At 39.7% G+C, this 16,299-nt stretch overlaps 1 protein-coding gene across 22 annotated transcripts in view; it reads left to right on the plus strand.

Moving 5' to 3' along the window:
* The window catches only part of LOC126295452 (zinc finger protein ZFP2-like), a 909,451-nt gene that overhangs the window by 814,087 nt on the left and 79,065 nt on the right, over positions 1-16,299 (plus strand). For all 22 annotated transcript variants that reach the window (XM_049987955.1, XM_049987969.1, XM_049987970.1 and 19 more), the window contains one exon: positions 5,081-5,140. In XM_049987955.1, coding sequence (XP_049843912.1) covers positions 5,081-5,140 — 60 coding nt within the window. The remainder of the gene's footprint in view (positions 1-5,080; positions 5,141-16,299) is intronic.

Raw genomic sequence — 16,299 nt, forward strand, 5'->3', positions numbered from 1 at the left:
TCATCACCAGTGTGGTTTTGCTGTCAGAGCAGTGTTTATCAATGCGGAGTTGGCAGATGCCCATTTGATGTATGGATTAGCACAGGGCAATAGCCGTGGCTCGGTACATTTGTAGCGAGACAGATTTCCTGAACGAAGGTGTCCCGGCAGGAAGACATTTGAAGCAATTGATCGGTGTCGTAGGGAGCACGTAATATTCCATCCTATGACTCGCGTCTGGAAAAGACCTAGAACGACGAGGACACCTGCAATGGATGAGGCAATTTTTCGTGCAGTTGACGATAACCCACGTCACTGTATGGAGAGTGCTACGAGAGCCAGTTGTTTCTCTACCATGTACAGTGTGTGCAGGCACTATCAGCAGCTGATTGGCCTCCACGGGTACACTTCTGCGAATTGTTTATCCAACAATGTGTCAATCCTCATTTCTGTGAAAATGTTCTCTTTGCGGATGAGGCTTCATTTCAACGTGATCAAATTGCAAATTTTTACAATCAACATGTGTGGGCTGACGAGAATCTATACGCAATTGTGCAATCACGTCATCAACAGAGATTTTTTGTAAACGTTTGGGCAGGCACTGTTGATGATGTCTTGATTGGGCTCCATGTTCTTCCACCTACGCTCAATGGAGCACGTTATCATGATTTCATACGGGATACTCTACCTGTGCTGCTAGAAAATGTGCCTTTACAAGTACGACACAACATTTGATTCATGCACGATGGAGCTCCTGCACATTTTAGTTGAAGTGTCCATACACTTCTCAACAACAGATTAGGTGATCGATGGATTGGTAGAGGCGGACCAATTCCATGGCCTCTGCGCTCTTCTGACCTGAATCCTCTTGAGTTTCATTTATGGGGGCATTTGAAAGCTCTTGTCTACGCAACCCCGGAACCAAATGTAGAGACTCTTCGTGCTCGTATTGTGGACGGCTGTGATACAATACGCCATTCTCCAGGGCTGCATCAGTGCATCAGGGATTCCATGTGACGGAGGGTGGGTGCAGGTATCCTCACAAACAGAGGATATTTTGAACATTTCATCTGACAAAGTGTTTGAAGTCACGCTGGTACGTTCTGTTGCTGTGTGTTTCCATTCCATGATTAATGTGATTTGAAGAGAAGTAATAAAATGAGCTCTAACATGGAAAGTAAGCGTTTCCAGACACATGTCCACATAACATGTTTTCTTTCTTTGTGTGTGAGGAATGTTTCCTGAAAGTTTGGCCGTACCTTTTTGTAACACCCTGTATTTTGTTTTTAGTTATATAGTTCAGGATCAACTTACACAAATATTATAACCAGCGTTGACTTACGATCAAGCAAGTGTGACCACACCTTCCCCAGGCTTTGAATTGAATTGACTTAGTTGCTTAAACATAGTCCTACACTTTCATTTGTACTGCACATTTAGGTGCTTCTTGACATATTTCTTGTTATCTAATAATATCCAAATGTGAAAAAAGCAATAAAGCCTAAGGACTGACTAGGAGTTTGTAGCACAGCATTTAGTCCCTTAGACAGAATGGCACACAATACAGTCTTATTATATTAATTTCCACTTGTAATTCATCATGCTCTGCTAGTATGTTAACAATGAGTTTTTTCAGACTGAGCTGTGTGTACGAAAATCTTACAAATTTGGGTGGACACACATTGGCAAATTTACTATTTGAATCAATTTTTAACAGTAGAATTGTTTCCAACTCATTATTTTCCCAGTTTAACATCACTATTAGCAGACATGATGAAGTCAGAAGAGCTGGCCTTGGTAGTGCTGCAGAGCAGTGCAGAAACCTGCCATGGAGGTCACATGTAGCATATAGTATGGGTAGATCCACTGCCAGGGGTGTTTACCTGTGGGCAGCATAAGCCGAATAGGCCAATGCTTACACTGAGTTCAGCTGTTGTTCACATTGCCTTGCACATCATGCTGAGTGTAGTTTAGTGATCAGCTGACAGTCTCCCATGCCAGCTGCATGCTGAGATATCCTCATACACCTCTCTATGATGGTTCAAACTTTCCATTTGCTGTAGACTGATTTATGGCCTGTTTTCATTTCCTCACACATGGTATATTCCCCAGTCATTGTTGAGCCCATTTGAGCCTGTTAAATGTTCACACCTATAGTGTAATGTAGTAGTGTTGCCACTCCAGTGCAAATACTAAAATGGTGACAAGGAATGTTCTTATGTATTTGATGCCCCTATTTTTTGTTTCCCTGTTCCCCAGGGTTAATTTTGGGCCACCATGGACCCAGCATATGTGCAATACTGGCAGGAATACAAAAGAAGCTGCAGAGAATGACGACATCACTAATGAATCAGAATGTAGTGTTGCTTCAAGAGCTTGCCCCACCAGCAGCAAACTACACCAATGGCACAGGTTTTTTTTTCTGTACCCACAAAGCCCGTGGTGCTGTTTGTTGGTTTTGGTCTTCACCGCAAGTGCCCTGGGCAGTAATATGTGGCCTTTACTGCCAATTTTCAAGGTCTATTGCTTAAGTGTAGTTTTGTGTGTCCCAGATGTGCTGTCTCTTATACAGATTTGCTGATTCGGGTTGTGATTGTCTACTTAGTGCATGATTCTGAAATTCAGACTAGGGCATTAACTTTGCCCAAAGTTTCTTTAGATAACATCAGCCAGATAATGGACTCATTTTGCATGACGATTATGATGGGGATGTCATTTCTGATAATTGGTGGGAGTGCAGTTTGGTGAGTGTGGTAAACGACCCCTGATGCCCTGCAGATGTCCTGGCCTGCAATTATGAGTGACATCAAATGTCTCGTGTGGACTTGTGGGGCTTGTGCACAGAACCAGGCTGCATCAGCTACTGTGTCACTTTCTTTCTTGTCCAAACCAGAGCACCCTTGGGACAGGGGGCACGTCACTTGTGTGTGTCTGGTTTTGGACAGTAATGTGATTGTTGATGATCATTGCTTTGTCCAATTTCCAGCACATAGCCGAGCTGTCCTACACAATTTAGATTGCCACTTTTCAGGCATTATTGATTATTTTTGCCATTGAGAGTTTCCACAGGACCCTGGTATCCAGTAATAGTAGGAAATTTGTGTTGCAGGAGTTTGAGGTCTTTTGTGTCTGCAGTGGGATTCAGTATCTCACTACCACACCATTTCACCTGACATCTAACTCAGACATGGAGTGCTCTGTGTGTACATTTAAGTTCCACATGAAGCAGTCGGTGTATTTTTCTTTCCACAACAATGCATTGTCAAGCTTTCTGTCTACATACTGGGTGACATCAGTCAATAGACGCAACCTGGCAGAATGTTTGCATGGGCACACGCCATGGGGTTTCTGTAATTGTTGCACCCAGAGTATCATGATGGTTTTTTTCTTAGGTCTGCTGTTTGTCTCCAGTTCTTCAGCCAGTGGCAGGGTTGGCTGCTGGTTATTGTGCTGGGGCACAAAATTTGGCAGCTGTTTGTGAAGGATGCCAGTTGGGACAGCAGACCTGTCATGCAAGCAGTTGTGCCTGCACCCTGTCGTGACTTCACCACCAGTCTTCTGGTCTTCTAGGTGACAAGATTGGTCATGAGATTGTTTGATATGTTGACTCCTACTGGCAGCAGTGTGCTTTCTCATTGTCACCCGTCCACACCATCTGCTGCTCTCCCATTGCCTACAGGCTTGGGCCTAGTGAAGTATGCACCTGCATCTTCTAATGTGTAGCCCATGGATTTTGATCCACTCCTCCTCCTCCTTCCCCTCCTCCTCCTTCCCCTCTGCTTTCACCTGTGCCTCCACCTCACTTATCTTTCCTCCACTGCTGCTGGTGGACTCCTGTTGGCTCCTCAACTCCATGCCTTTCTGCTGTAATCAGTGTTGTTTGCATTGCCTGCTTTAAGAGCTCAGTCCAATGCTGGGTTCTCTTGTTCTGCTCTAGACATAGTGGTCAAAGCCTGGCTATTGTGAGTCTTACTTGCCTTTCTTGGGAGGAGGGTTTAGTATTCCCACTAGTGGATGTTGTGATAGAGGCAGATGCCCTTGCCTGGATAACACTTCGTACTAGTGTGGAAGCCACCATGGAGGACACATGCAGTGGAGGACACTGAGTTCATCTGCCATGGACCTTGCCTTTCACATTATGTTGAATGTTGTTCCTTAGTGCTAAGCTGATGGCCTCCCACGCCAGATGCATGCTGAGTTATCCCCATGCTTGTCTCTGTAATGATTTATTTCCATTTTCTGTAGATTGACTCGCATGATGATTTTTTGTTTCCTCTCATGGGGTTCTTTTACCCGGTAATTATCAAGCTGTTGTTTGCCCATGTAGTGCCCACACCAATAGTGTATTGTAGCAGTGTTGTAACGCCAGTGAAGCTACTAAGCACAATTTGAATGTTTTAAGAAATCTACATTAAACTTTTGTGATAGTTCGCTCAGCAGTGAATTTAGATTCCTCATTAAGAATTGAAATATCCCAGTTGGGATCCATAGATTTTCAACATTTATAAAGGAAATACTTCTGAGTAGCATCCAAGAAATACATGGGTTTGTGTTATAATCTGTACCAAAAATTGCTTATTTCAGTGCTTAACCTCATATTTACCATCTACACATTTAGCAATACCTGTTTTCATAATATGGGAATAAAGAAATGATTCTAGCTCTCAGCTAAATACAGTAAATTCTTATTGTGCTGATAGCATAACCAACTAAAAGTTGTCTATGGAATATAATGGCAAAGAATGATGACATTAGGAGGACTTTTTGAGTGGCTGATGTTAAGTTACATAATTTGTGTATCTTGTTTGTAGATGTTACTTACTGCTAAACACTTTGTATGAATATCACAATATGTTCTTGTGGGACCATAATTATATGAGTAGTTTTGCCTCTACAATAATTTGAAATTTGTCTTCAGTAATTCTTTAGTGTTAAAAAAATGTTGATTTCTCATATATCATGATAATACACAACATTTGAAATGAAACCAACAGCAAGATTGCAAGTTTCTTCTTTGTTGTGTTTAGAACCCTAGTTTTTGGTACTATATCCTTAGTCAGTGCATTTTAATTTTTGTATTAATGCTCTTCAATTTGTGCAGGGTTTGGAATTTGATGACTGTCTTCATGAATGTGATCCATTGCATATACCAGATGAGGAGGTAAGCCATACTTCCTTAATGTAAAGATGTTATGTTACTTTTACTCTGACTTCAAGCTGCCATATAGTTATTTACTTAGTAAATAAAATTACATTTGAGTGGAAAAATGTTGATGTATTGGCTACTATCTAAGATGGTTTGAAACCATGGAAATTTGAAATAGTCTTTTTGTTGTATCTGCAGACTCAGCTGATAGAGAACCAAAAAAGCAACATGTGCTGTGAAATGACATTTATTTATGACTAAATAAATAACTATATAAACATTCTTTGAATATCAATCAGAATTTTAATTTATGTTTGTCTTCCCATTGAGTTTATGAAGGTTACTTGAGATGTTGACTGAGATTGTATATTCATGTGGCAAGATTCAGAAGTGGCTGTTTTTAAGCATGATAATGAGATCCAAAGTAATATGTTTACTGAATTGGGAGACTATTTGTGGGGCTGCCTCAGATGTACACATGCATCCACGTGTTTGATAATGTTTTAAAAAGTGTGAAAATGCTATAACTTCTAAGAACTGTTTTGATAAATGATGAGATCAGCTTCTGTTCTTTGTTGCTCTCCCCATATGTTACAGCTGAGGGGGACATGTATATTTTTACAGTCCTGCTATATATTAATTAGAAGGAACATTAAAGGTATTGTATTATGTATGACATGCAATGAAAATAGAAAGCTTTTGGACATGTACAGTGCAGAGTACTGACCTTGATTTAAGAACAAAGATCTTAATTCAGTCTCTTAAGTAGTAGACAGATGAGAAAATATGAGTAAATAATGCATCAGGTAGTAATATAATTGAAAGGGGGGAGAGAAATACGGAGCACAAAACCACTCTGATTGCACTGTAGGAAAAAAAAGTATTTAAAAATATAGGAAAATTGATCCTGCTTCCACAAGGGGAAACCTTGGCTGAATGAAACATGCTTTTCAGATACATTTTTGTTGTTTTGTGTGCTGGTTGGTATTATTTCATTACAGAAAAATTGAAGAGACACTACACGCAATGAAGTTACATTTTTGCTACTTTTTAAATGGAAGTAACAGTTCAACAGCTGAAAATTGTTATTGAAAGATGATACTGACATGCTGCTGTTCAAGGAACTTCCACTTGATTTCAGACACTTTATACTCACAATAGTTCAGTTAGGTTTAATAATTGTTAATCCAAATATAAAGTAAGGAGTTACTTCAGCTATATTTGCCTCCTGGTACAACCATCGGTGATGATTGAGGCAAGGGTGTCTCCAAACACAATATCAGTACATCTCACTGATGGTGGTGGAATATTTTGTTTGCATTACTGCAAGTTTCAGCCAGGAGAAAACTCTCTCTTCCACTGCATTGATGATCAGGAGCAGTAGTCACTGAGTGCCAACACTTTAAGGTAAAGCTCACTTGTTCTCTGCGTTGTGTGTGCTATGAGGGTGGAATTATGGGCGTGTGAAGTAAAGAAAACATCCTGTAATTCTGATCACACATTTTGTATGTGTTGCATATGTTTTTTGATCTTTCTAATGATAATTGCTTACAGTTTTGCTGATATTCTGTGTATTCTTAAATTTACTAACAGCAGATATTTCTACACAGAAATCTCTATGTGGAACATCTTAGGTTTTGCAAAGGACTTAAAAAAATTAAAGCCTCTAGGAACCGGTTCTCAGCCTTGCAGTATCCTTAACTTCTTTGCATTTTATGTGATGTAGTGCCAGAAATATACTATCACATATTTTTCATGGTGGAACCTGAAATTCTGTTATTAAATTTAATTTTTTTGCCATAGATGTTAATGTTTTCCTTGATAAGCAGCCTATTAGTTATTACAATCTCAATAATTTTAGTGAATTTTTGTTTTCAATTTAATTTCTTCAAGAACAACATGGCAGCTGTGAATGATACCAAGGTAGCAGGATTTAGCAGAATGCACATTATCACTTCAAATGAAATTTTGTGCACGTGCATCAGTGCACTTAACCAGCATAAAAATGTACAGAAAATTGAACTCCCATAGTATTATTATTATTAATATTATTATTATTATTATTATTGGTGTTGTTGAGAGAGAGAGAGAGAGAGAGAGAGAGAGAGAGAGAGAGAGAGAGAGAGAGAGAGAATGCCAATTACAGCTATTACATAGTAAGTGACTATTACTTATCTTAAAATTACATCTTGGATTTCTTGTGGAGAGTAATGGTCACCATCTATTTTTCTCACAAAGTCAGTTCACACTTGTATAAGAGCAGCAGCATCTTGACCCAATATGAAACATCAACTCTATGTCTTGCTGAACTGCAAATTCTGGATGGTGAATTTGCTGTTATGAGACACTAATGTTCTTACCAAAATTTTCAAGGGTCATGAGATGAAGGGGCGAGTAGTGGTAGTTGAATTTATCAATTGCTGGAGTGAAATTAATAGTGGATTCCCTTAACAAATGTCATAAGAACATGTCTACTCACTGTTGGGAACAGATAAAGGGTACTGCACAAACTTTTCAAAACACCGTATTGATTGCTCCAGAAGATATAACAGCAGCTCAGCAAGAGCAATAACATTAGAAGGCAGTCATATTGCTCTTCCGCTTTATCCTTGCATCTTGTTTTCAATTTAGTTATCTAGTACCATCAAGACTTTTTATTCATGAGCAGAATATTTGACTGTTGAAGCAGCTTACATAAAAACGTTTCTGAACAAATATACTACTGGCCATTAAAATTGCTACACGAAGAAGAAATGCAGATGATAAAAGGGTATTCATTGGACAAATATATTATACTAGAACTGACATGTGATTATATTTTCACGTAATTTGGGTGCTTGGGTCCTGAGAAAGCAGTACCCAGAACAACCACCTCTGGCCATAATAATGGCCTTGATATGCCTGGGCATTGAGTCAAACAGAGCTTAGATGTAGTGTACAGGTACAGCCGCCCACGCAGCTTCAACATGATACCACAGTTTATCAAGAGTAGTGACTGGCGTATTGTGATGAGCCAGTTGCTCGGCCACCATTGATCAAACGTTTTCAATTGGTGAGAGATTGGGAGAATGCGCTGGCCAGGGCAGCAGTCTAACATTCTTTGTATCCAGAAAGGCCCATACAGGACCTGCAACATGCGGTCGTGCACTATCCTGCTGAAATGTAGGGTTTCACAGGGATCGAATGAAGGGTAGAGCTACGGGTCATGCCACATCTGAAATGTAACATCCACTGTTCAAAGTGGCGTCAGTGCGAACAAGAGGTGACCAAGACATGTAACCAATGGCACCCCGTACCATCATGCTGGGAGATACACCAGTATGGCGATGACGAATACACGCTTCCAATGTGTGTTCACCGTGATGTTGCCAAACACGAATGCGACTATCATGATGCTGTAAACCTGGATTCATTCGAAAAAATGGCATTTTGCCATTCATGCACCCAGGCTCGTAGTTCAGTACACCATCGCAGGCACTCCTGTCTGTGATGCAGCGTCAAGGGTAACCGCAGTCATGGTCTCAGAGCTGATAGTCCATGCTGCTGCAAATGTCATCGAACTGTTTGTGCAGATGGTTTTTGTCTTGCAATTGTGCCCATCTGTTGACTCAGGGATTGAGACGTGGCTGCATGATCCATTACAGCCATGCGGATAAGACGCCTGTCATCTAGACTGCTAGTGATACGAGGCCATTGGGATCCACCACAGCGTTCCGTATTACCCTCCTGAACATTCTGGTTCCATATTCTGTTAACAGTCTCTGGATCTCGACCAATGAGAGCAGCAATGTCACGATATGATAAATCGTATTCGTGATAGGCTACAATCCAACCTTTATCAAAGTTGGAAATGTGATGGTAAGCATTTCTCCTTACACGAGGCATCACAACAATGTTTCACCAGGCAACTTCAGTTAACTGCTGTTTGTATGTGAAATCGGTTGGAATCTTTCCTCATGTGTGCTTGTTGTAGGTGTCGCCACCCACTCCAGCCTTGTGTGAATGCTCTGAAAAGCTAATCATTTGCATATCACATCTTCTTCCTGTTGGTTTAATTTCATGTCTGTATCACATCATCTTCGTGCTGTAGCAATTTTAATGGCCAGTAGTGTATTTGTCATATTATTTATGCCAGTGCAGGGTGTTAGTTTGTCCCTATCCATGGTGTCCTTTCCAAACCTCCAAAATTGTAGAAGCTCAAGAAGAACTTCAGTAGATATGATAATGAAATGGTGTCATATGTTGGAGCATCTCAAAGAACTGTTTCAATAATCATCAATACACCTCTTCATGTTAACAATTGTTAGCATGAAGAATGTGAACTTTGTTTTCAATTTCTTGCCATGTTCATCGTAACATGTCATGTGTCACTGTTATAATCACTCTTAACATATGAATATCATCCTTTTTGGTCACATACATGCAGTCCTTCTCTAATCTAAGCAGGATAATTTTAAGGGAATGTTGGTGGCCAGGCAATGGGTTATTTGCATTCAGTACAGCAACTGGGGAATTTCATATCTTTGAACCTCCAAACAACTAATGACCAACGTTACAGAGCTCTGTCTGGTTGAAAGCTGATGTTGGTTTGCAAGTTTTGTATATAAACTGCTCAAACATATCCAGATATACTGACTCATTCACTATGTTTTCTGCCAAGCAGAAAAATTCAGAAAACATGTTGTTAGACATCATCAGATCCTCAGTGTAGGGCTGTTGCAAACATGTTCAATAGTAGTGTGCAGAAGTTGCAAGCCCCATATGTGAACATCATGTTGATTAACCATTCCTGATACATGGAAGATTTCCTCATCTGAGAATGAATATATTTCAAGAAAGCTGCCATCCATGTCAATATGCTTCAGCATATCCATAGAAAAGTATTGTCAGCGTGGTTTGTCACTTGGTTACAGAATTTGGACTTTATAGTAAGACATATGGTGATACTGTGTTGATCAGGGAACATCAAAATTCCTGTTGAATTTCTCTCTCCTGAGAAGTGCGTGTCTGATGTCCTCTGTTGCCTCTTCCAAAACACTATGATGTGCGCCACCAGAATTTCCAGAACAGTTCCAGTTGCTAGAAACTTATGATCCCAGCTCTTAACTGTTTCAACACCAGGTGAATCACATCCATACAACCTAGGATAATTTCTTTGTACAATAACTGGATATTTTGCTTCTGCAAATCACACTATAGCTTGTGCTCGCTACTGTGGAGGCATCATTTTCATTTCACGAAGCCGTGCTGGACTCCAAAGATAATAGTTGGCATGTGATGTGGAAAATTCTTTGAGACACTTTAGCATATAGAGCAGTTTCATCCTCATATGTACTGTCGTTTTTTTCCTTTCCCTTAGCCTTTAAAATCTGGAAGATTCACTCTTGTAGAAATCATCAACTTCACATGCAACCTTCACAATGTGCCACAGACATTAAGCTAACAACAAAATAAAAATTAAAAAACACCACAGCACAAAATCTACTACCATAAGAAGAGTATGTGTAGGGTAAGAGGAGGTTATCTAATTTAAGTGAACAGTATTACCGTGCTTTCAATGGCAGATTTTGCCTACTTGACTTCACCATTCTGTTTCATCAATTGGTGGGGTGAACAGAGGTAGCTCATAGCTGAAGTTGGTGTGGGTGCTACTTCATAAAATCTTTAGCCTTTATTCTAAAATTGTGTAAATGGAACCAATCATGTATAATAAGAAAATTTGTTCAGAAACTTTATAAAATCATAAAAGAATAAATTCATACAATTTTTACTTCTTAAATGTAAATTGCTACAGTTCAAGCTTGTTCTGTTGATTTAAAAGTGAAAACCACTCTTCTTGTTTTAAATTGCCCAAACAGATAAGAAAAATTTTTGTTGTTTTCTGTGTGACAATGTATGAGTGGAACTCCCCATCACATCCCCCCTCAGATTTAATGGTAACAGAGCCTGTAAAAAACTGAACATGTATCAAGCATGAAAACAGGAAGGAAAAAAAAAGCAAAATAGAAACAGTGAACAGTTCAAGCTCAAGAAGCAATAAGGAGCAGTGTAAAACAGCCAGGACATTGTGGTTCAAGTGATCATGGTGTTGGACTGCAAAGTTGGCAAGCTCTGTGGGCTAATTTCTCTCTCTCTCTCTCTCTCTCTCTCTCTCTCTCTCTCTCTCTCTCTCTCTCTGTGTGTGTGTGTGTGTGTGTGTGTGTGTGTGTGTGTGTGTGTGTGTGTGTGTGTGTGTGTGTGTGTGTAGGTTTCCCTTGTGTGGAAACTTTTCTTCATTGAAACTACTGTCAACACATTTACCCTTTCTGATTTCATAATGCATCTTAGAAAAGTTTCTATCCTTTCAATTGTTAAAAGAAGCATTCTGCCTCTTATTTAATCATGGGAACTGCAACAGTCTAGGTAATTGCATGATATAAGAGGCAGTCAAATGAAAATGAGATACATGGAAGAGAACTAAGTAAACCATTTATTATTTTAAAAGTAACTATCGTAACTACTAATACATTACTCCACTGTGAGGCAAGACATTCAGTGCCTTCATGGTAAAATGTTCGCAGTTGCTTCTGGAACCATAATTGTACCGAGGCATGCACCTCTTCATCTGAAGAAGATTGCTTGCGACCGGTGTCATTCTTCAGGGTTTCAAGAATAAGGAAATCACCTTGGGAGGGATTGCAAGTGTGGAGGATGTGTAAGTGAGACCTGTTGAAACTTCTGCAGTGTGCTCAAAACAACAATATGTGGCCAGGCCCGCATGTTATTGAGGTATTTTCAGCTACACTGCTGAAGTTACACTGGAAAGTCCATACAAATTCTTCATAAAGTCCTAATTTCTCCCCTTGCACTATCCGTATTTATGAGTATAATCATTGTTCTTCAGGCAACAAAAAAACTTATTTCTGTGAAGGCATTGACCATCTTGCTTCACAGTAGGAAAAATGTATTAACATTTATGGTAACAACATTTGAAATAATGAACAGCTTACTTCCTTTTTTCCGTCTGTCTCATTTCTACTTGACTGCCCCTTACAGATTACATGAGCAATATCATAGATATCAAACATGTAGTAGATTACTTTTAGTTCAGTGTCAGGCTTTTCTTTGTCAATCATGGTATGTGCTTCACTGGTCAGTACTATCTTCTCTGTAGGATGTGCAGTCTTAAAACTAGCAAAGCATTTTCTTTGAATAATTTAGTATTAGAATATCTACAAATTATATCAGCACACATACAGTCCCACACTCCCTTAGCTTCTCCAATGAGTGTCTTTGAAGGATTTTCGCAGGATTTTGAGTTTTTTTTTAATTCTAAAAAACCAGTCTTGAATTTTTTAAATACTCGTTAACTTTAAATGTATTAATATCTCGTGATCATGTTTATTTGTAAATTATGTCAACATGAGACATAGTATGATCACATTGTTATTATTTAGGTGTATTAAAATTCATGTTGCTGCTGCAGTGGCTCGATCTGCATTTGAAGTTGGATAATTTCAGTAAAGCAGCTTTTTAAGGGTTGTAAATTTTCATGCATTCTGTTTATGTTTTAGTATAGAAAATTATGTCTTACGATTAGATTAGATTAGTTTAGATCAGTTTTTGTTCCATAGAACCAAAAAATGAGATGATTCTCATGGATGTGGAACATGACAGAAAGTTGTTGTTGTGGTCTTCAGTCCAGAGACTGGTTTGAAGCAGCTTTCCATGCTACTGTATCCTGTGCAAGCTTCTTCATCTCCCAGTACCTACTGCAACCTACATCCTTCTGCATCTGCTTAGTCTATTCATATCTTGGTCTCCCTCTACGATTTTTACTCTCCACGCTGCCCTCCAATACTAAATTAGTGATCCCTTGATGCCTCAGAACATGTCCTACCAACCAATCCCTTCTTCTAGTCAAGTTGTGCCACAAGCTACTCTTCTCCCCAACCTCCTCATTAGTTATGTGATCTACCCATCTAATCTTCAGCATTCTTCTGTAGCACCACATTTTGAAAACTTCTATTTTCTTCTTGTCCAAATTATTTATCATCCATGTTTCACTTCCATGCATGGCTACACTCCATACAACCACTTTCCGAAACGACTTCCTGGTAATTAAATCTATACTCAATATTAACAAATTTCTCTCCTTCAGAAACGCTTTCCTTGCCATTGCCAGTCTACATTTTATATCCTTTCCACTTAGACCCTCATCAGTTATTTTGTTCCCGAAGTTCCAAAACTCAGTTACTACTTTAAGTGTCTCATTTCCTAATCTAATTCCCTCAGCATCACCCCACTTAATTCAACTACATTCCATTATCCTCGTCTTACTTTTGTTGATATTCATCTTGTATCCTCCTTTCAAGACATTGTCCATTCCACTCAACTGCTCTTCCAAGTCCTTTGCTGTCTCTGACAGAATTATAATGTCATCGGCGAACCTCAACATTTTTATTTCTTCTTCATGGATTTTAATACCTACTCCGATTTTTCCTTATGTTTCCTTCACTGCTTGCTCAATATACAGATTGAATAACATCGGGGAGAGACTACAACCCTGTCTCACTCCCTTCCCAACCACTGCTTCCCTTTCATGTCTCTTGACTCTTACAACTGCCATCTGCTTTCTGTACAAATTGTAAATAGCCGTTCGCTCCCTGTATTTTACCCCTGCCACCTTCAGAATCTGAAAGAGAGTATTCCAATCAACATTGTCAAAATGTTTCTCTAAGGCTACAAATGCTAGAAATGTAAGTTTGTGTTTCCTTAATCTTTCTTCTAAGATAAGTTGCAGGGTCAGTTTGGCTCACGTGTTCCAATGTTTCTACGAAATCCAAACTGATCTTCCTGAGGTCGGTTTTTACCGGCTTTTCCATTCGTATGTAAAGAATTTGCGTTAGTATTTTGCAGCTGTGACGTATTTAACTGATAGTTCAGTAATTTTCAAACCTGTCAACACCTGCTTTCTTTGGCATTTGAATTACTATATTCTTCTTGAAGTCTGAGGGTATTTCACCAGTCTCATACATCTTGCTCACCAGTTGGTAGAGTTTTGTCGAGGCTGGCTCTCCCAAGGCTATCAGTAGTTGTAATGAGATGTTGTTACTCTTGAGGGCTTGCTTTGACTTAGGTCTTTCAGTGCTCTCTCAAACTCTCCATGCACTATCATATCTCCTATTTCATCTTCATCTACATCCTCTTTCATTTCCATAATATTGTCCTCAAGTACATTGCCCTTGTATAGACCCTCTATATACTCGTTCCACCTTTGTGCTTTCCCTCCTTTGCTTACAACTGGGTTTCCATCTATTCTCTTGATATTCATACAAATGGTTCTCTTTTCTCCCAAGGTCTCATTAATTTTCCTGTAGGCAGTATCTATCTTACCTGTAGTGAGATATGCCTCTACATCCTTACACTTGTTCTGTAGCCATCCCTGCTTAGCCATTTTCCTGTCGATCTCATTTTTGAGACGTTTGTATTCCTTTTTGCCTGCTTCATTTACTGCATTTTTATATTTTCTCCTTTCATCATTTAAATTCAATACATCTTCTGTTACCCAAGGTGGTACAGACAAGCCGTTGTGTGAATTACTCTTGATCACATTATCTGAAAACTGTCTTGAGCAGCTAAAAAACAGCCAGTGCGCAATGGAAATAATTTAGATCTGGTAGCCACGATCAGACCAGACCTCATTGACTGTGTCAGTGTTGAGACAAGGATTAGTGATCATGATGTTTTCATTACGACTATAGTTGTGAAAGTTAAAAAGTCTGTCAAGAAGGCTAGGAGAGTATTCTTACTAGAAAGAGCAGATAAGCAGTGGTTAGCATACCACTTAATAAATGAATCGACTTCATTTACTTCTGGTATAATGGACATGGAAGAATTGTGGTCAAATTTTAAACACATTGTAAATCACACATTGGATAAGTATGTGCCAAAAAAGTGGGTTACTGACAGAAAAGACCCAGCGTGGCTTAACATCGCAATTTGGAGAATGCTCAGGAAGCAAAGATAGTTGCACTCGTGGTACAAGAAAGATCGGGAGAATGAAGACAGGCAAAAGTTTGTAGAGATTCGTAGTGCTGTAAAAAGAGCGAGTTGTGAAGCGTACACCCACTACCACCGTCATACCTTTGCAAAAAATCTTGCTGAAAACCCAAGGAAATTCTGGTCTTACATAAAATCGGTAAGCGGATCGAAGGCTTCCATCCAGTCACTCACTGATCAGTATGGCCTGGCAATGGAAGACTACAAAACGAAAGCTGAAATTTTAAATTTAGCATTTGAGAAATATTTCACGCAGGAGGATTGTACAAACATACCGCCGTTTGAGTCTCGTACAGATTCCCATAAGGAGGACATAGTGAGAGACATCACTGGGGCTGTGAAGCAGCTGAATGGGTTAAAATTAAGTAAATCGCCAGGTCCTGATATGATTCCAATTCGGTTTTACAGAGAGTACCCTACTGCATTGGCTCCTTACTTAGCTTGCATTTATCATGAATGTCTTGCCCAATGTAAAGTCCTGAGCGACTGGAAACAAGTGCAGGTGACACCTGTATATAAGAAGGGTAGAAGGACTGATCCTCAAAATTACAGACCAATATCCTTAACATCGGTTTGTTGCAGGATTCTCGAACATATTCTCAGTTCGAATATAATGAATTTCCTTGAGACAGAGAAGTTGCTGTCCATGCATCAGCACAGCTTTAGAAAGCATCGCTCCTGCAAAACGCAACTCGCCCTTTTTTTTCACATGATATCTTGCTTACCATGGATGAAGGCTGTCATCTCGTGGTCGTGCGGTAGCGATCTCGCTTCCCACGCCTGGGTTCCCGAGTTCGATTCCCGGCAGGGTCAGGGATTTTCTCTGTGTCGTGATGGCTGGGCATTGTGTGATGTCTTTAGGTTAGTTCGGTTGAAGTAGTTCTAAGTTGTAGGGGACTGATGACCATCGATGCTAAGTCACATAGTGCTCAGAGCCATTTTTGATGAAGGGTGTCAGACAGATGCCATATTCCTTGACTTCCAGAAAGTGTTCGACTCGGTGCCCCACTGCAGACTCCTAAGTTAGGTATGAGCATATGGAATTGGTTCCCAAATATGTGAGTGGCCTGAAGACTTCTTAAGTAATAGAACCCAGTACGTTTTCCTCGACAGTGAGTGTTCAAAAGAGGTGA

This window comes from Schistocerca gregaria, chromosome 11, assembly GCF_023897955.1.
Source record: "Schistocerca gregaria isolate iqSchGreg1 chromosome 11, iqSchGreg1.2, whole genome shotgun sequence".
Taxonomy (NCBI): Eukaryota; Metazoa; Arthropoda; class Insecta; order Orthoptera; family Acrididae; genus Schistocerca; species Schistocerca gregaria.